The sequence below is a fragment of the Haemaphysalis longicornis genome, unplaced genomic scaffold (genome assembly GCF_048455015.1).
Source record: "Haemaphysalis longicornis isolate Haplotype H1 unplaced genomic scaffold, Haemaphysalis longicornis Haplotype H1 scaffold_9, whole genome shotgun sequence".
Taxonomy (NCBI): domain Eukaryota; kingdom Metazoa; phylum Arthropoda; class Arachnida; order Ixodida; family Ixodidae; genus Haemaphysalis; species Haemaphysalis longicornis.
In genome coordinates, this window is record NW_027526460.1 from 34,550,059 (window position 1) to 34,571,109 (window position 21,051).

The following is a 21,051-nucleotide window of genomic DNA, read 5'->3' on the forward strand; positions in this document are numbered from 1 at the left end:
AAACTAGAGTCCCCACTGCAGTCGCCCAGTCATGTTTCTTGGCGGTGGCTTAGGTCGACGGCAACCAGTCGCACAACAAAATCTGTAACATCGTGAAGAAATCGACAAAAAGTGGCTGGGGAGTTGCCGCTGCCTCATCGTTTTTTTTTAACGTCTCGATTATTTTTGTGAAGGTCGCGATAAAATTGGTATCATTGTTAACAAGACAGATCAGTCTTTTTTCTAATGAACCAAATGTGTATTTTGTCTCGGTGTCCCTTTGCCGACCATTGCAGCCAGGAGAGCCGCCAGGAGCTGTGCACTGTGAGTCTGCTGGAGGAAGGGGAGGAAGAGGTGCCCGTGCGCTCGATGCAGCACGCCCCTCGAGCACACCGGGTCGCCATAGGAGCCGGCTCCCGGCTCTGGCTCTGCGACGACGAGGCAAGCCACGGCCTGCAGGAACTGGACATGCAGGCCGCCCCGCTCTGCCTCTGCGTGGCCCAGCCGGATGACAGGTACGTTGGGGGTTTCGAACCTTTGTGTGTGTCTACTTGTTTTGCCATGGGACGCAGTTTTAGATACATTGCGCTGTTGGCGCTACAGTAGCCGACCGTTTTTTCGGGCTGAAAATTCGGACTTGCTGGATATTTCGAACTTTCTTTAGGAGCCGCCAGTTGTCCCATGGGAGTAATGACTCATGGATTTTTCGGACTGCTCTTCTATTCGGACTATTTTTCGTTGCCCTCCATGTCCGAAAAATTGGTCGGCTACTGTATTTGTACGAAATACTGAAGAAGTTTGCCACACTATTTACATGAAATGGTGAAGCACTAACCCAGCATTCGCCATCAGAACTACTTGTGTTGCCCTGAACCATCCTTTTACAGCCGTGAGTGCAGCCGTTTCGGCGACTATGTTGGATGCTTTACCAGAAACTAGCTTTGCCCCACACTGACGTACCCGTGTAAGATGTAATAATATGGCACCTTTTAGAGCGGGGAGGGTATTGGCTTAAAATGAGTAGGAGCCGCATGCTGCTTCGTAGTTCACACATCGCCTCTGCACATCTCTTGTTTGGCTTTTCCTGTTACTTTGCATGTGATTGCATTTGGAGGGTTCAATCATTGGAACTTAGTTGCCCTACCCTTGCACTGACCCCCTCCCATCCTCACCTTCTAATTATGGCCCCCTATGTTGCTGCGAAAGATGCGTTGTGGAAAATTTACATCTGTGCTCTGCCGCTGCACTACACAGGCCGATCGTGGAGCTCTGGTGCGGCGGCTTGGAGGGCCTGCTGACCATCTACACGTTGCCCGAGAGCGGTCCCATTTCAGGACGGGAAGTGCTGGGGCATCCGGAGAGTAGCACGGTGTCCCAGCTTTGTGCCGACAACAACACTGCCTGGTCCTACCTCTACCCAGGTTTGCGCGTAGTTTACAGCCTCTTTCTGCGTGTTTTTGTTTTAGCTTTTCGTACTGCCCATTGCCTTTCGGAAGCCCCCGAAATCACACGACGAATGCTATTCTCTCATTTAGAACTATAAAACACTGCGCAATGTGGGACTACTTTAGACTGGGTTTGGGTAACCGTCAAAGAATGGTTTTGGGCACTTAATATTCCCTTTAACAACAAAATGTTTTATTTGAGTTCTCGGCTTAGGATTGTGAGGTAAACAGGTTATTATTTTTTTCTGCAAGTTATTGCAGCTAGTGATCAATGCCAGATCATTTCTTAAATAGAATGATTCAGTTAAAAGGTATGTGCTATGCGGCTGACCTTTCTTATCTTAGAAGAAAGTGATGTGTTACAAATACAGTGCAAATCCGCGCTAAATTCTACCAAGAACATCAAGACAATGGGATGTCTTGGGCAGCACACAGCCTCACACATTATAGTTGATTTTAATGCAGTGCCACTCTGTAATTGATACCAATTTGGGTTGGTGCCGCTCAGAACTTTTACCTGCAGTGTACTTTTATTCATTAGCTAGGACTTCATAACTTTTTATACCTGTCACTCGGATCGGCTAATCACTTTGTGTTATCAGTTTATTAGATTAAAGTCCAAAGTGCGTAGCTAATGTCTGAGCTCTAAAGGCCAACTTAAAAGGACCTTTTTCATGATAAATGTGGATTCAAATGGGCCCTTTCTCTCACGCAAATCTACCTTGCCTGTTTGGTGGCATCGGCTGTGACTACAAGTGCGCAAGTCCGCATTGTGCCAAGAGTACCATTTAACAGATTGCAAGTGTATGCTTTGCAAACTGCGTGAGGACAAAGTATTGTGAGCGTGTGTGAGCGCTGTCAACACTTCTGGGAAGTTGTGGTGCCTTGGCACACTCATATGCTGTGGTCATTCGCCATCGGTTGGTGGCGCAAATCTCTTATCTGTACATACCCATTATAACCATCTTTACATGATCATCATCTCCGGTGGCTGGTTCTGTTGAGTCACCGACGGGCTAATAAAACCAAGACCACTGGTACTGCTGCCGACTTGTGTGGGGTCTTACGTCGCCTTACAGTGCATATATTTTACCATAACATAGGTGAGCATCAGAATTTGGAAGACTGATTATAGTGTCCTGTCATGTTTCAAACGAATGTGGCTTCACTGCGATAGTTTGTGGTGTGGCCACAAAGCCCATATAATGGTATCTCTTCTTTTACGCTCTAAAAACAGATTAAATCCCCGGGCATCTACTAGATAATGACGTGAAGGATCACACGAGTTGAATTGCACGACTCAGCAAGCCGTTCCTGGTGGCGCAGGTTGTGTGGTGTACCAGTGGGAGTGCAACTCACGCACTCTCCTTCACCGGCTCGACTGCTCCAAGCTGGCCCCGTGCTCAGAGAGCCTGCTCTCAATGAGCATCGAAGAGCACTTGAGTCGGGGACGGTGCCAGGTGACTGCGATGGCCTACGCGAGCGGCGCCCTCTACGTCGGAACCGCCTGGGGCTGCCTGGTCGTCGCCGAGGCAACTGCCCTGCGGCCCCTCACCGTGTTCCGTCCCTTCGAAGAGCCCGTTGACGCCGTGTTGGAGCTCGGCGACCGAGTGGCTGCTCTGGGCCGCGGCTACCGCAGCTTGCTGGCTCGCTTCCTACCCAGCGCGATGGCCGGAGAGGCTAGCCAGCTGTGTGCCCTGCTGTGGCGCACGGACGGATGGGTGCTGCCTTAGTAGCGCCACCCAGTGTGCGCTTTTTCCCCGGATTTCTTCCGGATAACCTCCGTGATACAACCACAGTGGCTGGACTCCTTGAGAGGAGCATTTGAACATTGGTGGATCATCAAAAGAGCATTGTGCGCTTTTTCCCTGGCTTTCTTCCGGACTACCTCCGTGATACAACTACACTGGCAGACTCCTTGAGAAGAGCATTTGAGCATTGGTGGACCGTCAAAAGAGCATTGGTGGAGTGCGATGTCTGGCTTGTCAGCGCTGAAAGACTGAAAGCTGCATTCCGAGCTTGCCTGCAGTGGTTCAAGTGGCCCCCAGCGAAGCAGTGATTCCAATCTCAAAACTTGCTAGTGGTGCTGATTTTCGCACTGCGATTGTGGATAGTGTTGCTAATTGGTGAAGGCTTAAAATACCACACTGTGCCCTTGGCAAAGATAGAAGGTGCTCTGTTCATAAGCATGCATTGATGCTTGATGTTGTGCCGCTAGGTGTTGAATTGTTGAACTGCGAACAAATGATGCACACAGCTAACGAACTCCCTGTTTCGGACTACAGGGCATCGTTGTACCACAAATGGATGTGTGTGAGCACACTGGCCGGGCCACCGGTGGTTGCTAATCTCAAGTCAAACTTTGCCGGAGTGTTTGCACCATGAAGCCCACCAAGAAGTGATCGGCATTTTAACGGCCACAAATGCTGTTATTCCAGTCATAGGGTTGTCATGTGGCACGGCTAGCCTGATGTGCGTTATTTCCAGCTGTACATTTATTTTGCTGGCCTCATTGAAACTGTGGACGTGCGAGTGCGTCGTTACCACAATGGCCCACACAGGGTGAAACTGCCTCCGACACACAAGTCGGTAGTTATAGTAGCATACATTTTAGTATGCATTCAGGCCACAATCTTTTTTGTTGTTGTTTTACCCTGAACGCAGCAGCTGTTTGTCCAATTGAGTGTTTATTCCACATTGTCATTGTAGAACACTGTGACTACACTTTCATCTTGGTGCAGCCTCAGCTTGCAGCCAACTGAGCCATGTTTTGCTCAATGTGGCAGTTATTTATTGCACAAGTGATTTTAGGTACCTAAGTTGATCTAGTTATTTAACTTGTGACCAAAGCCTTCGTGCTGTAGCTAGCCCGGTATGTTCACTCAACAGGAGCGTGGGATAACTGTAATGTTCAGTGATGCTGCAAAAGGTACAATCACACAGAATTGGTGTACATTATGGCTGTCGGGGGAGCAAGTGGTCATTTCTAATGCAGTCAGAACTCGATCTAACGAAACCCGATCTTACAATTTTTCCAATCTAACGAAGGAATTCGGATTCCCCCTGCAGGTTAGTGTACGGCGCAATGCTTTTATGAACTCGAACTAACGAAATAGGTTCCACGCAATTCCCGATTTAACGAAGTATTTCGATACACACACATTTAAAAAAGGAGAAATTTCGAATTTGTTTTGTCAGAACGCCACGAAGATTTTTGTACCATGTCAGAAAAAAAAGAGTCATCTAGTTTTGTTTTTGCGGGGCTTTACGAGATAAACGAAGCAGTCACGTGGCCGTAGACAACGGCATCCAGCCCAGCACGCTTTCCGCAATCTTGAAGATAAAAGATGCGATCATCCATGCCGCTTCGTCTTGAATTGCGTCAAAGAAAAGAACCTCGAGACCATTCCGCACGGGAAGTTGGAGCAGGCCTTATTTACGGGGTTCAAGGATGTGAGAGCCAAGAGCGCTCCGCTCAGCGGTGAAGTAGTCTAACAAAAAGCACTAGGTTTCGTGCGTCTGCTGGGGTGTGACAAATTCAGGGCACGCCCTGGCTAAAATTATTTTACCGGGGACTTATAGCGCATTGCTAAATTTTCGGTTGGCGAACACCGCAGCCACTGTAATTACAATGTCATGTAAGCTACTGGGATGCGAATCACTTTAGACACCGAATTTATGTACTCAACTAGTACTTGGAAAATGATATTCCCTATTTTATGAAGTTCTCGATTTAACGAAATAATTCGCTGTTCCCGGTGACTTTGTTAGATCGAGTTTTACCTGTAGTTAAGGAATCTCTCTAGCAGCTGCTTTTTGGGCAACTGCCCTTTCGATGCAGTCAGTAAAAAATTCAGGAGCGAATGAGTTAGCATGTACACTGCATTGGTACTACATTCCCTGTGATGACAGTGCATGTATACTATCCTTCTCATCTTGCTCCGATTTTAAGGCGTATCACACATTCACCTTTGGAAGCTATTCAATTCTGTTGTTGCCATGTAACTTGAAGTGAGTTGTAGCTGGTGTTGTTGCTTTCACTTCGAAGTTGAGCCAATAGTTCATAATGAGCATAAGAACATATTTTACATACAACGCGACATTTATGTAGGAAGCACAGAGTCAACAACACATTTGTTTTTACAATGTACTGACCACATTTGCTTGCCACCGACCACTGGCAGCTTTTATTTGGCTCGGGGCAATGGTTAATTTTAAAAGCAAGCTAGGAGACACATCCCTATGAAATCTCAAGCTGAAGGCGAGATGATGCAGCTGTTTTTCTGTGATTTGTTTGTTTTTTGACTTGCACAGAGTGTAAGAGACCCTGTGATAAAGCACGTGCGAGCACTTGGGGGTTGTTAAAGTAAAGAGCTAGGCATCAATTTTTAACTTCATTTTAGTGTAAAATGAGTGGGTGCATTCAGGACATGACTTGTATTACAAGCCAACGTGTTGCACTCTGCACCATCAAGTCTGTAGTAATGTGTACTGTACATGCAAAAGCGAGGTTGTGTTTGCATTTTGCACTGTGATCATTTCAGTGATTGTTTGCCCCAGAACAAAGGTGAAGGCTCCATCGTGTCATTGCTTTCACCCCCAAGGACTACTGGTGCTTTATATATCTGTTGCCCGACCAACTAAAAGGAGCAATTTTATCGTTTTGCCGAGTGAACCGACTGCAGTGGCCATGTTGGCCTAATTCACGGAGCAAGGACAAGACAGAAGGGGAAACGGCGCTTCCTAGGACGGCCAAATAACATCACAAGCGCTTGGTCTATGGTGCATTTCAGAAGCTGCGTTTAGCACTGTAGAGGCTACATTGTTGTCAACAATCTGCCCACTGAGCACGCCCAACTCACTGTGAAGGAGGCCATGAAAGGACATTTTCATCTCCCCTCTTGGCAGGTGGAACCTCAAGGCCCGGCGCCTATAGATGGTATTCACTGAAAAGTGAATTTCTTTGCATGGCAACACTGGAAATGGCCATGTACATGGCCGAAACACCACGGAGATGGCGCGGCTTGTGCCACTGCACCCGCATGCCGCAGAAAAAAACACCGGCTTGCGTAGTCTGCTTCGTTTCAACCCAATTCGCAGTGGTTGTGTCAAGGGATGTTATTAATCGCACTCACATTGGAGTCGAGGCATTACTTTGTGTTTGGTGGGGTAAGAGTTTGAAACGTCCAACACACATCATGTGCTTAGCACGGACAAGTATACCGCCATACCACGGAGCCCGACGTAACCAGTGACGGTGCACTCACATGGTTGCCTGCATGCGTGCCTTGCAAATGAATACAACCTATTCCCACTTTCCTTCGCGGTGAGTTAGGCGCCCTCAGTGGGCGGACTGCTGACGACATTGCAGGCTCCACAGTGCTGCGTGCAGCTTCTGAAATGAACTATAGGTTCAGTTAGCGGCATCTGTCGCGGCAGAATAAACTGTGCGGCCGCCAGAATCCGCATTTCACTGCACAGCACCCAACTGAATTGCGGCTGCTATCATTTTGTGGATCAGGTGCCGCTACCCTTTCCCTCACCGTTGCAGCTACGAAGCTTTGTAGTCCGTGTTGATTCTCATTGTGACATCATCTGGACGCTCACCAGCCGCAGTGGGCCATATCCCCTCCTATATATATTCTTGCTCTGTGGCCTAATTTGAGCCGCTCAGGTCTACCGCACTGGGAACGGGTCAGAAGCTTGCCACTGACTGCAGGGCTTAAAAGTTCGAGCCTTGACGGTAGCTCTGCAATGTTGGCATCAGTGCAACTATACTAATATTGGCTGCTTTGCTTGTACATTGCTAGGCATGTGGAATGGGAGATCTTGTTTTATCAAAAGGATGTCGCTTCAAATAGCAACACAGTGGTGGCTTAGGGACAAAGGCATGGCATTAAGCACTGCATGAAGTCAATAATGCAATGCATTGTTAGGCACAGTAATTGACTCAGCAAAAACAGTTCCCCGTCATTTGGAGGACTTGCTTGAAAAAAAGTTAGTGAGAACCCTAATTGAGAGTACGTTGGGCGGCCCATTTTTGGACTTTGTCAGAATAGTTCTTCACTGATATGGCATTGAGAGATTTATGAAATTAAAAAAAAAAAACAGTCAGTGGAAAAAATTGAGCGTCTTGTTTGTGGCTGAAATGGACTGTGGACTGTCACCACACAAATGTGTTTGGCGTGTTCAACTGAAAACTAGACAGCCGAATCCAAACGAAAAATAAATGGTCCGAAAAAGAATACAAAGGGTAGTGTGACTGGTAAACACAGACACAGTTGTCTTATGGGTGGCGGGCGGGTATGTTTCTAACAAGGCCAACCTTTCGCAAGGAGTTCGCCCACAGAGTTGAGAGGAAAAGCAGATAGTTGAATGCGAAGTAAAGAAACAAATAAACCTTTGATAGTAGTAGGTTGGAAATCAACTCGAGTCTTGTGGGGTTCATTGGGATGTATTACTGGATAGGTTACACAACAGGTGTAGCATCTGCCGTGTTCAGAGGGGAGAAAAAGAGTACCGTTAGAAAAGGTAAGTAGCAGGTAGCCAACTCGGTCTCGCACTGCAGCTAGCAGTAGGTATATTTAAACTGCACTAAAGGAAATACTAAATGTCCTGTGGAGCTGATCACCTTGTGTCGCAGTCTTGCGCTGTGGTGTGAGACAATGTGGCAAATAGAAAAAGCAGCGACATACGAGAAGAGAAAGGATATGCAACGCATGCATAGCATTGCCAGCAGCCTCGCCATTGATAGGCTCAGGTGTTTCTCACCGGCTAATTAGAGATGACTTATCAAGGTGATGAATTGCTCCATTTTTGGCCTGTTGAAAACAGCTGGCATAAGTTGTGAACAGAGTTTCTTGCAAAGATGCAAATTATTGCTATATTTGTTGGTGCACAGCAAAAACTCGCCAGTGTTGATGAACTTGTATGTTTCCTTTGCAGTTCCTTTGAAACCAAATTTCAAAGTGCTAAAGTGTTGAATGTGCACATTGTGTATTGTGCTGTCGATAGTTGGAAACAGGGCTATAGGGGAAAGCTATGCCTTCTCCAAACTAAATGCGAGTACTTTTTTTTCTTTTTTCAGAAATCATAGACAAACACTGGTCATGTGTAGAAGCCACAGGTTTTATTTCCATTTTGAAGCCACTACGCAGAAGCGCTGCACTGCAAATACATCTCCAATGGTGGCAGTCGGATAGAGAGGGGAAAAAAAAACATGCGGGACAAGCGATACTTCAGATATTTATTTTCAACGCAGAATAATACAGACACTGTTAAATCGCAACAAATAGGTTTTCATTTCTGTCAATAAATATCACAACACTATGAGACACAAAAGCCGTGCTGTCGTGAATAACAAAACTTAACTTTAACGCAAAATATAAATATTTTGAGCAAGTGCTGGTGAGGTACGTGAAAACTTGCATTCGTGTGCATTCCAGCTTTCTTTCCAAGTGCAGAGCACTACCGTTTGCTGGCAACCTCTATCACAAAACAACAGGGAAAAATTATTGGCTAATAAACAATAACAAGAACATGCTCACATGCTGCAGTCAAGTGTGTTGCGATGTTCATTCGAGCACTCTCTAAAACTTTCAAGTGTGCAGCAACTGGATAAAAGTAATCTATGCTATGGCAGCGAATATAATGCTAGTTCTGGGTGCACTTCCTTTCTTTGAGTTAGAACAGATTCTCACAATTATGAACAATAAAATCACATTAAAAACACGTTAAAAGCACGAGCACTTAGCGTGGTGGACGTAGATATGTTGTGCATAGAAGCAAATACATTTAACAGCACTGCCGTAACTGACCTAGACCTTGCAAATATTATGCTCGATTGAGAATCGCGCGAGCCTGACAATCGAAAAGTCTCACCTGGATTTGAGCAGCTAATAGAGTACCAGGGGCAAAAACAAAGCTTCCGTAATACTTGACACCTCAACAGGCCACAATTTCTTTGGCTAGACAAACACACACACTTTAGGAACCTGCACAAACATCACACTTACAGCAAACCTCCTTGTTCAGGAAATGGAACATTTGGCCGGGACTACCTTCCCGAGATGTAATTACCGCAGTGTGCGTTAAGGGGCACAAGACGTGCGTGGACGTAACTGCACAATACCTGCCTGTCTATCCCAAGGCTACCCAGCTAACGTACAGCTCAATGCCAAACCGCTTTGGTTTTTGCTAACAAAACCCTTTACTCCACTCGATATGGACATAGTCATTCGATAAATTTCTGAAATCCCAATGTCTCCTATTTAAGGCTGTCTACATGCAGCAGTGACTTCGAATGTAAAAGATGCAATCAGCACAAGTGCAACAAGTGTGCGCGTGGTACTTGGTGAAACCCATTAGCCCTTGCATTAACCCATGCACTGGTTAATCTTGAGCTGACTCTGCTAAGCTGATCTAGTGCGCTGTAGTCACCGTACCGGTTGGGATAGTGCGTCCAGCACTTTCACCGGTCATATTGAGCTGCCTAGAACGCGTTAGCAAGGACTAAAGTTGCAATGGACACTGGGTGGACACAATACTGCTCAACTCGTGAACAACCACCACGCAACAGGGCTGAAAGGAGGGCCTAAGCTTGCACTGCACGCAAGGTGGCGTAAGCAAGGGGGCGGGGGCCATGGTGGAAAAATCGTGCGGTAAACGCGCGAGCGAAATTTTAAAAAAATGCCCGTTACTGGACTAGACGCGGCTGGGGGGTGGGGGACGCCCCCTAGGCCGACAGCAGCAGCAGGGGTTCCTCATCTTCTTGGTTGGCATTGCTCCGCGGTTGACCGCACACCACCAGGGCCACCAGGCCCACTGTCGTGCACAGGAACACGCTGGCCGCTGCACAACAAGGTGAACAGAAGAACAACAGGAACACATGTCGTTTGTATGCAATGAGCAGCAAGGGGCACACGGACTTAGTGAGGAACAAATAATCAATTGAGCTTTAACAAAAAAAATTAAAGCAGCTCCACTCAATATGAAAGTTGTCAGGTGCGGAGCAGTGATTCGCCAAAGGGGCTGTGGCATCCTCTCGACTAGTTTCGGTATCAGCCTGGTGTTGATACCGAAAGTAGTAAAGAGAGGGTGTTGCAGCCCCTGAAATGACCTCTACAGAGACAGTGGATTGAGTTTTCATTAATTTGGGGTAATTAATGCATTGGTACGTGATGTTTTCCTCATTTATATTATTGTGTACTTATTTGCGGCCTAGTAATGGCAGCGTCTGTGGAAACAGCGCAGCGCAAAGACCACCCCCAACATTGCATATGAGTAATGTGTGCCTGCATGGCACAATGGGATTGACATTGGCTTTGTAACATGAAGGACCCAGGTTCAACCGCGACAGGCGACGCGGTGATCTTTTCGAAGCCTGTTTTGGCGCATGATCTTTTCGAAGCCTGTTTTGGTGCGTGACACCGTGTTACTGTAACAGTGGCCAAGTACTGTGACCCCGAAAAAAAGCTACAACAAACCGGGCCCCTAAAGTGCTCCGCACTTAAAAAAGAAGGTTGCAATGTGAATGTAGTCACCGAGGGAAACATGCACAAACAACAGAAAAAAAGCTATGTCTGGATCAGCACACGGATCAGCACACGTGATCATTTGGTTAAAATCATTAGCTAAGACGCATGCATCAACAATGCGACACTACCTGCTTTTAATGTGTATTCCTTTTTTGTTAGAGGTATTGAGGGTTATTTGACATACTCCCCCTTCAATGCCAGACACCTCAGTGTACTGCAACTGTTTGACAATAAACCATAAACGTCTGCCTTTTGAAGCTCAAAAACATTTGCCAGACACTTATGCATTGATTACGTGATTTCAGAATTAGCTGTAACAATAAAGCACAACAATTCTTACTACAGGCATCCTTCTGCACGTGCAAGTTCTTGAGGCAGCAACCACACCTTGAAAAAGCACCAACTTTCTGCTTTGCTCGTGTGCAAATAGGAGGAAGAGAAAGATTAAACTATTTCACAATTCTTCTCTAGGTTATTATTAGCCTACGTGCTACTAGCCTACATCTTGAGCTTCCACGGCCAGACACAAAATTATGGGGGATGCTTAGAACTTTCTCAGAATGTGAAGGCGATAGCTGGTTGGACTTAGTGGTAACTTTAGCTTACAAGTGCGCTCGCTTTGCTGTACATTTGTTTGCACCCCAAAAGGGAGAGGCAGGCGCGCAGTCGACCAAAGGCAGTAGTGAGGCCGCCGCCAGAGTAGAGCTGCCAAACGCCGGGAAGACGTCATGGCTGCGTCACGGTGACGCCTCCCTTACATGGGACGGCTAATCGTTCTGCAGGCATTCTTAATAAAGTTGCTTCGCTCGCTTGCTCACTGTGTGTATTTCAAGAAGCCCTACTGTACTGAAGTGAGCTAAAGAGCCAAGCCGTGGCTGTACGGTGCACAGCGTACCAGCCAGCAGCAGGGGCAGGTTGCTGGGGGCGGGCTGGAGGAAGTGTCGCACGGTGTGCAGGGATCCGTTGGACGGCCACGAGGGCAGGCCCAGCAGCTGGCCCATGAGCGGGTAGAGGTTGACGCTCGCCAGCGGACCCACATGCAGGCCCTTGCGCAGGAGGGGGCCACGGGCCACAAACAGCGGGTGCATCCAGTCCAGGCTCGGGCTGTAGCCGTGGTTCCCGTCTGCGGAGGAAAACACTCAGTGCTGGCGACCGTCCCTTCTTCTACATCGACCAAACTAGCCATTCCTAAACTGGGGGAGCGTCGCACAGCAGTCGAGGCTCCAGAAGCCACAGAGTACTCGGTCGACCATCGCCGATGGTGCGCTTTCTCCAATTCAACACATGTCCTTCGTTGCTTTTCATTGTAGACGACATAAAGAAGTCTTTCAGGCTCCTGTATTTTTTTTAATGCACCAAGCATGCGAGTCGGGCCTGCGGAACAACTGATTACCTGTTCTGTCACTTGTTAAGTATGTCCACGTTTATTGGGTTCACTATCTGAGGTCTGCTCATGTATAATACACCAGCGGGTACACTTTCACGAGTAAAATGGTAGCAGCCACGGCACTGCGTTTTTAGTGGTAGTAACGATGGGAAGGTTTCATGTGCGCCAGCCAATCCACCTTTCATGATCAGGCATGGCACAGAGCTTGAGCTGTAAGCCCAACTACACTGGCACAGTGCCTTCATGATGCCAGAGAGACCGGCCAGCACATGAAAAGGGCCAATCTCACAACACAGTCATTCACAACCACAGATGTGTCAGGAATACCTTGAGGGCTAGTGCGGACCTTATGGGGAAGAATGTGGGAGACGATGTATGTGACACAACGTTGAAGCAATTTTTATGCACGCTTAAGGAAGTACTACTGACACGAAAATTTCGCGTTACGTTTTTTTCGCTGTTATGGGTGCCTACCAGCCCACTAATCATAGAACGGCACATTAGATGGTCGATAGCGGCACAAATGATTATTTACAGCCTCATTTATTCGTGCCAGTTTCAGTTTCGATTAAACCAACACCGAAGCAGCCCCCATGACAAGAGAGTGCACGAGACGCCACCATTCTCGTCGAACCACTGCCAATGTGGACGCACGCACCCAGACCGGCAGCAGTGTCCACCACCTTCATGCGCCGCGTAGCATGACGTCAATCCTGAAACCGTGACGTGATGCACACAGCGGAATAGCGAGCACCAACCGCAGCCAGCGCGTCGGCCACGTCACGGGAGCCCTCACATTGGCAGTTTGGAACCAGGAAGAGCAGATGGCATCATGCTGGTGCCGATTGCGAAACGGTGTGCATTCTGAGCTTTCTCGTGCGCGCAAAGGTTAAAATGGACTTAAAATATGTTATACTGAACGGTTACTGTTGAAACTTGCTGGGAGATATCTTCATATATAAAGGAAGCCTTTAACATAGTTACCCAAGCTTTGAAATTTCGTGTCAGTACTCCTTTCAGCTGTCACCTACAATGTTATTTTGTGTATGTTTTATGCTTGTTGTTTTACTGCAAACCTTTGTCATCATGCAGAAAAGCCAACTTATGTATTGAAATGTTACTACCAGGCAGTCATGGGCATGTCACCAGTAAAAAGTAACAATATTGCAGTTACAGTTACCTAAGCGAAAAAAGTAACTGTGTTACAGCTACAGTAACAGTTTCCAGAAGTAACTTGTTACGGTTACAGTTGCTGTAAAAAAGTAACATCGTCACTTTTCCGTTACTGTTTACAACAAACAGATCACAAACCAAATGATTGAGTTGATGTAATAGAAACCTACGAAAGCATGCAGGGCGTCAAAATTACACATCGTAAAACTCAGAGATGAAGGGAATCTAAAAGAGGGTGCACTCAAGCCCAACACCATCAATCGTTGTGTACGCCTCATTTTTCTGCATCAGCATTTTTGCTGATGCACCCTTAGTGTCATTATGGGTTCCCCGTTCTCAGTGGGCCCCTCTGCGGTGGTCTCTCTTTACAAGGGTAGGCCTGCTCCCCCCCAGCATTTTTATTTTTTCCGCTCGACTCAAGACGAATGAAAAGTTTTACGAAATCACCCTAACGCCAACCTCGTACCTTGGTCTTCTGCAGGGAAGATAATCCTCTTAGCGACCTCCTACCTTAAACTGCAAAGGGAGCTCTGTTGTGGAAATGTGAAAGGTGGAGAGGATACGAGAAAAAAGACAGTCTAAAAAAGTGTAAAGCGCGATCTGTACGTCAGCCTGTAACGAGTGCTGCTGTAGGATAATTTTTTTATATATAAAAAAGGAAGTAACTGTAATGGTATTTACTGCTACCTTTACTGTGTAAAAAAGTAACAGTGTTACAGTTACAAGTTACTCTAACTTAAAAGTAACTAGTTACAGTTACAAGTTACTGAAAAAAGTAACTATAGTTCATCTCACAAGCTAGCTGCAGCACTGTGGAGGCTACATTGTTATCAATAGTGCGCCCACTGAGGGCGCCTAATCCGCCGTGAAGGGGGTCCTGAAAGGACACTCCCTTCTCCCCTCTCGGCAAGTGGCACCGCACAGCCCCGGCGCCTTTTGTCGCTTCCTTCGCGGTGAGTTAGGCGCCCTGAGGGGGACAACAATGTCGCCTCCACAGTGCTGCAGCTAGCTTGTGAGATGAACTATAGTTACCGGTACCGCGTTACAAGTAACTAGTTACTGTCCATGACTGCTACCAGGTTGTGCCTTGCAGCAACACCCTCCGACCGCATCTACCCAACCAAGTCAAGAATTAAAGGCCTCCTCCTGCTTCTCCAGGTGCTTAGTACACAAATGACAGAACACAATACAAATGACAGAATAACAATACAAATGACAGAAAAGGAGGCAGGGTATGTACATATACTCATACAGCCATGGAAGCATCCAAATCACTCTGGGCAATATAAAATTTATATTAACCCTTTTTGGTCCGCTGTTGGGCCCTGCCAGAAAACGCAACACGGAAGTAACAGTTCGCTGTCAGGTCCCACCCAACTTTCGTGTTTAAAGTTAAATTTAGTGGTTTTTCTCACTGCAATGCGATCGCATTTTTTGTATACCTGATACATGCTATCTCTTGAGGCATAAGTGAACTTTGTTTGTTAAAGTTTACTTTTTTTTTGCACAAGGGTGCAGCACAATGTTCAGCACGGTCCTTCTGGATTCCAGAGCGTTTTCACGTGCACACTGTTTGCTGATAAGCATGGCCGCTTTCTTATCACGTGCGTTTTATGGTGGTGCACTTAGCGAAAGCGATGATGACTTCAGTGAGGAAGAGAATTACGTGCTTCCATCAGATGGGCAGTTTGCAGCAATACAAAAACAAAATTAGACAAACGGAAACTGTTTTTCTGCAAGAATTGCAGTAAAAACACAGGCTTGCACCCAGCAGATAGCTTCGAGTGGTTTTACATGCTGCTCAAATATCGGTAAAAGAGTTGCAAGCAGAATGAAAGGGAAAAAATAAATATCCTACGAGTTGTTCATGCACAGTTTGCGTTTTCCTTAGCGGCACCAGAAACTGGCAAAATAGTTTCGGACCAGAACGACCGGAAAGTGGGTAAAAGTTTCGGATCGGAAAGGGTTAAATTAAAAAGACAGGGGGCAGCAAAAACGAACACAACAGATTCGCCGGCTCTGGAATCCATTGAAATACTTCAAATGGCCTGCAAGCATCTAGTTAAAAGCTACTGTTACAATAGCTGCTACTACAGTACTGCACACTGAACATCGTCTACTAACCCATCACTGTTTAAATTTGTTTTTGGTGTTGCTATATGCATGGCAAAAAAAAAAGGGAAGGGTGTACTGGAATAAACTATAAAAAAGACAAAAATGTGGTTGCACAACTTGCCAAACCTACAAAGGCCAAGAAATACGTAAAAGGCAAACAAAATTAAAAGCAAACATAAAAGATCCACCATTCTACCCATATAGATTTACTTTGCCAAAAAATTCTAACTTTAAGAGATATGGTTAAGTTCTCTCTGGGCTGCTACCTGTCAAGCTGTTAGGTTCAGCTCGACTCGTGGAATACTTTGGCCAGCTTCACTTAGCTCCAGTGTAAGACAGTGAAGTTTGAACAAATGAAGCCAGAACTGACTTGAAAGTTAGTGTACTGCAGGCGGCATAAGCTGCACAGACAAATCGAACATGAACAATTTCTGCACTTAAATGCACAAGCAAGTGCTCGCAAATGCCACACAGGAAAACCAACAATTTAGCACACAGCCTCCGACAAGTGCAGCCTCAAGTAACAATTGAGTCCTAAAGACCTTTGTTGATTAAAGATCTTCAAGAGCATAGCCTTCCATTAGAACGGATGCCTTTAGAATGAAGTAACTATTGTGTGCACCGAGCATCTGATAAGAGTGCACGTGACCAGACCAAAGGCTTTGAGAGGTCAAAAAAATGTGACTGCTTCATCAGGTGGTCATCCGCTCAGCAGTAGGTTACACTCTCGAAGGACCAAAAACGGCCAAACATGTTCGGAGATATCCATGCGCAGCACGAATCAAAGGCTGTGCACATTCCTTTGTGTTTCCCCGTCACTGTAAGCACGATTTGAAAACTGCAACAAACGCTCACAGGTGCGGTTCTCTTGCTCCTCCTGTTTAGAGCGGACCAGGTCCCATCCGGGCTCTGCCTCGACCAAGATGGGCAGGATTCGCGCGTTGTGCTGGTAGTGGTACTCGGGCGGAATCTCGCTGGACCTGTACACGCGAAAGTGGAGCCGGCTCGCCGCTTCCGACAGCCGCTTGTGAACCTCGTCCTCGCGGCCCGGCGCCGGCAGAATGTTGAACACGGGGCTCGTGCCGTAGGCGCGGTACAGGTCCGCCGGCAGCACTTCGTCCAGCGCCGACACGTGCGTCACGGGCGCCATGCCGTGGTCGCTCACCACGAGCAGGTGAATGCGGTCCCACAGCTTCGCCCGCTTCAGGGCCGCCACCAGTTCACCCACGAGAGCGTCCACCGCCTCGACGCGGGCGCCCGTGATGGGAGACAGCGGCCCGTGGACGTGGCCGGTGGCGTCGGGCTCTTCGTAGTAGAAAAACACGCAGTTGGCCGGCTCGCGCTGGTCGAGGAACCAGCTGATCACGCGATCCACGCGCGCAGTAAAGTTGATAGCGGCGTCGTAGCTCTGCACGTAGTGCGTGGTCACACCATGGATGGGCACGTCCCCTCCGGGCCACATCATGCTGCCGCTGCGACCACCGTGCATCTGGTTGGCTGCCCAGATGGGCAGCGAGAAGCCGTTGTCCCACCACTTGGGCTCGCGGCTCGACTCGTCGAAGGTTTCGTTCAGCACCGGGTCAAACATGGCATTGGCCACGATGCCGTGGCTTTCTTCGTACAGCCCCGTAGCAATGGTGAAGTGGTTGGGGAAGGTCTTGGTCACGTACGCGTTGCGCAGGTATTCGGCCTGCACGCCTTCGGAAGCGAGCCGGTCCAGGTGCGGCGTCTTGTAGAGCGCGCGGTACTTGTACCAGAAGCCGTCCAGCGACAGCACCAGCAGCAGCGGGCTCTTGCCGCCGCTGCTGCTGCTGCTGCAGTGGGAGCCAGCCCACAGCGCGGCCAACAGGAACCATATAGGCCGCATTGACGCTGCTAACTCGTCATATCAGCTGCCGCACGCTTGACATTTTCCGCAGCTGGGAATTGACGCGCCAACTGCGCCGTTCTCATACTAGTTGCAGCATACTTCGTTGCAGCTCGGACCCCGGGAAAGCGTCTGTGCAGGCGTCTTTGCGTACGTGAATTGCACGGATGACATACTTCGTTGCACTCAAAAGCACCATATTTTTTCCGCTCTTGCGCAGGCCCAGGTAACCAACCGCACGCAGAGGTTTTTCCACGCTGCAAGTGCAGCCACTCCGCTGTTGTTTGTTGCTATCTCCGACGTGATTTTCTGCTTGCTTCTTTCTTTCTTTCCCCTGTCCTTGTTAGCATAAATGGATCCGTTTATTTTCGTCAGACGATGATGATGACAACGGCAAGCCAACCTAAGCGGCTAGTTTCGACTGCAGCCAGACAACAGCACAATTTTTAGCATGGTTTCGGTTTCGAATGTCGCATTGGCATGCCTTTCCAGGCTGCTGTAGTGCGCGAGCGCAACGCCAGAGAGTAAGCAGGAATGTTGGAGATCAGTGTGATTTCGCGGTGTGCCGACCAGGACATGTGCAGTAAAACATCTTTATCGAGCAGCTAGGGGTTGTGGGAGTGGAACAGGAGCTGATAGCAGAGCTGGGGGTTGGCTGGACAGCGCAGCGTCTGCTGCCATTTAGGGGAACGAGCAAGGGATGTAAATCTGGCTTCTGTGTGTATTTGAGTATAATGTCCATGTCACAATGTTACTGACTGCACGCAGAATTTGCATTCTGCCCCATGCTGGTTGGGAACAGCACGTGCATTCGTGTTTGGCGGTGTTGTTTTGTACGAATCTGAGCTGGTCTCCTGGGTTCTGGGTTCGTGGACTCAAGTCTTTCGCAACTTAGGCCCTCTAATTAATGTGTAATTCCGACGTGATTGATTGTAGAGTTTAACGCACCGCCGCAACGCATGCGATAAGTGCTCCGCACTAATTTTGACGTACCTGGGGATCTTATCTTTAACGTGCGCCGAAATCTTGTACACACGGGCGTTTTTGCTTTTCGCCTCCATCAGAAAAGCAGCCGCCGCGGCCGGGAATCAAACCCGCGACCTCGTGCTCTGCAGCGCAACGCCTAGCCACTGAACCACCGCGGCGAATTGTAATTCCGACGTGAAACACATGCGTACTTCTTGGGATTTTGTAACTGTAGCTTTCGCCTTTGCTTTAACACAACTGACCTGTTTAAGCTTTTAGTTGGGCCGTGGAGCAATATCAGAAAACTATCAACAGCGGTGAAGTGGATAGGGAAAAACTGCTAGGCCGAGAAGTGGGAGGCAAGGAGCCCACGACAAAACGCTTCTCGCGATATGAAACCGGCTTCGATGCGATTGCGTACGTGGCGTAATCACTACTGTGCTGTTCTTCTTACCACTTCACGTGCATTCGCACCTGAAGTGGGGATCATAGACGCCGATTTCACACTACATTGATTGATTTCGGGTTTAACGCGCCGTCGCAACGCAGGAGGTGAGGCGCGCCGTAGTGGAGGGCTCCGGTTAGTTTTGACCACCTGGGGATCTTTAACGTGCGCGGAATCTCGTACACACGGGCGTTTTTGCTTTTCGCCTCCATCAGAAAAGCGGCCGCCGTGGCCGGGAATCGAACCCGCGACCTCGGGCTCAGCAGATTTCGCGCTACAGACGCTGAGTGAAGCCGGTTGCCGCTGGTTCTAGCGCGTGCTAACGCGGTCGACTTCGGGAGAGATATGGGAAAGGAAGGCTGCGGACAAAACGGTTGGGGCCTGCCAGTCATGGAGAACTTTCAGTGGCAAGTTCCGAAATTCATGTGAGGTGCAACAGCGCACGGAGTAGTTGCGTCTGCCGAAAGTGTGACGGGGAGGCAGTGAGAGCGATGGCGCCATAGCAGCGCGTGCCACCGTCCCCTTCTCGATTTCGCCAGACGCTCCGACGAGCGTCTCGCGCGGGCTCACCATACTACCCTCACCCGCACACTTTCACAACATTTTCCTCCGCAATTTTCTTCCTGCCTTCGCTCGCTCGGTTACGACGTCGACGCCATCAGCGCCGCCAAACCCCAGTACCGGCCGTAAACAATTCGTGAGATGTGGGAATTGTGTATTCTACGAAATCCCACTCTTGTGCAAGCGAGATACAGGCCAGACGGGCGGGTGCCTCAATGACCGTCTTAGAGAGTGTGTGTGCACCATGACCACAAAAACAGGATCTTGCTGCACAGTGTGCGATTCCTAAACAACGCTTAAAACACGCATCTTGAAACGATACCGGGACGCCCGATCCTGTAAAATGTACGAGGCTCCGGCCATGATTGTGCGAGTTCTTCTTCGGTGGCACTCCTTCGGCAGGAGGTAGCGTATATTTTGGAAGCTATAAGCTAGGTGCAGCACTGTGGAGGCTACATTGTCGTCAACAGTGCGCCCACTGAAGGCGCCGAACTCGCCGTGGAGGGGGTCCTGAAAGGACATTCCCGTCTCCCCTCTCGGCAAGTGGAACCGCAGGGCCCCGGCGCCTTTTGTCGCTTCCTTCGCGGTGAGTTAGGCGCCCTGAGGGTGCGGGCTGTTGACAATAATGTAGCCTCCACAGTGCTGCACCCAGCTTGTGGTATGAACTATAGTTGGTATTTCTGATATATTAACTGTGTGCCCTTTAGGTCGTTGCTGTTTTTAGTTATTTAACCTATCTCTGGTTCTTTTCCTTCTCGCACCGTCGTAAGATTACGATGGTGCGTTTTATTGCGCAGCAGTACACCTCTAACCAGCCAAGGAGATTTTCGCGTCCGCTTCAACAGAAAAAACCCAGGCTCTACGCCAAGGCTACACAAACTACTGGCACCACCAGGGATCGAACCTGGGCTGCCCAAAGAAAGCGGGGCAGCATTTTGGCTGGCGTACCCGCAAATTTTCATGCCATTTTTTCGCAGGGCTACCATGGTTGCCAGACCAGGACTGCCCTCTGTTGATTAGCTCGCATCATCCGTAAAGGCCGCGGATCTGTCAGTCCGCTCTGGTAACAAACCCCTGCGCGCTCGAGCTCGAGCCCGGGTCTTTTTTTCGCTTCGTCCCCATGGTTGCCAGACCAGGGCTGCCCTCCCCTTTACGCACTACCTTTACGGGCCCCATACGTTTGTAATACCTCCCATGGGGACAAAGCGAAAATAAAACCGGGCTCGAGCCCGAGCCCAGGGCGCGAGCGAGCAGGAGTTTGTGACCAGCGCGGGCTGACAGATCCGCGGCCTTTACGGGCCCCATACGTTTGTAGTACCTCCCGTGGGGACGAAGCGAAAAAAAAAAAAAAACTGGGCTCGAGCCCGAGCTCGCGGCGCGAGCGCGCAGGGGTTTGTAACCAGAGCGGGCTGATAGATCCGCGGCCTTTACGGATGATGCGAGCTAATCAACGGAGGGCAGTCCTGGTCTGGAAATTATGGTAGCACCGCGAAAAATTGGCGGGAAAATTTGCGGGTACGCCGAGCGAGAGCCCGTACTCCCGCCGACTAAGCCACGCCCACACATGGAGACGGGGA

At 48.6% G+C, this 21,051-nt stretch overlaps 2 protein-coding genes across 2 annotated transcripts; one reads left to right on the forward strand and one right to left on the reverse strand.

Annotated features, from left to right (window-relative positions):
* Positions 1-105: 105 nt before the first annotated feature.
* LOC144153791 (leucine-rich repeat serine/threonine-protein kinase 1-like) lies at positions 106-8,550 on the forward strand. Its single transcript, XM_077685521.1, has 3 exons — positions 106-494; positions 1,234-1,400; positions 2,751-8,550. Exons 1-3 carry the CDS (start codon positions 226-228, stop codon positions 3,155-3,157), a joined length of 843 nt encoding a protein of 280 aa, XP_077541647.1. The 5' UTR covers positions 106-225; the 3' UTR covers positions 3,158-8,550.
* Positions 8,532-17,863, reverse strand: LOC144153789 (ectonucleotide pyrophosphatase/phosphodiesterase family member 5-like). Its single transcript, XM_077685518.1, has 3 exons — positions 16,491-17,863; positions 11,856-12,083; positions 8,532-10,274 (listed from the first exon to the last, which is right to left on the reverse strand). Exons 1-3 carry the CDS (start codon positions 17,500-17,502, stop codon positions 10,159-10,161), a joined length of 1,356 nt encoding a protein of 451 aa, XP_077541644.1. The 5' UTR covers positions 17,503-17,863; the 3' UTR covers positions 8,532-10,158.
* Between the last annotated feature and the right edge of the window lie 3,188 nt (positions 17,864-21,051).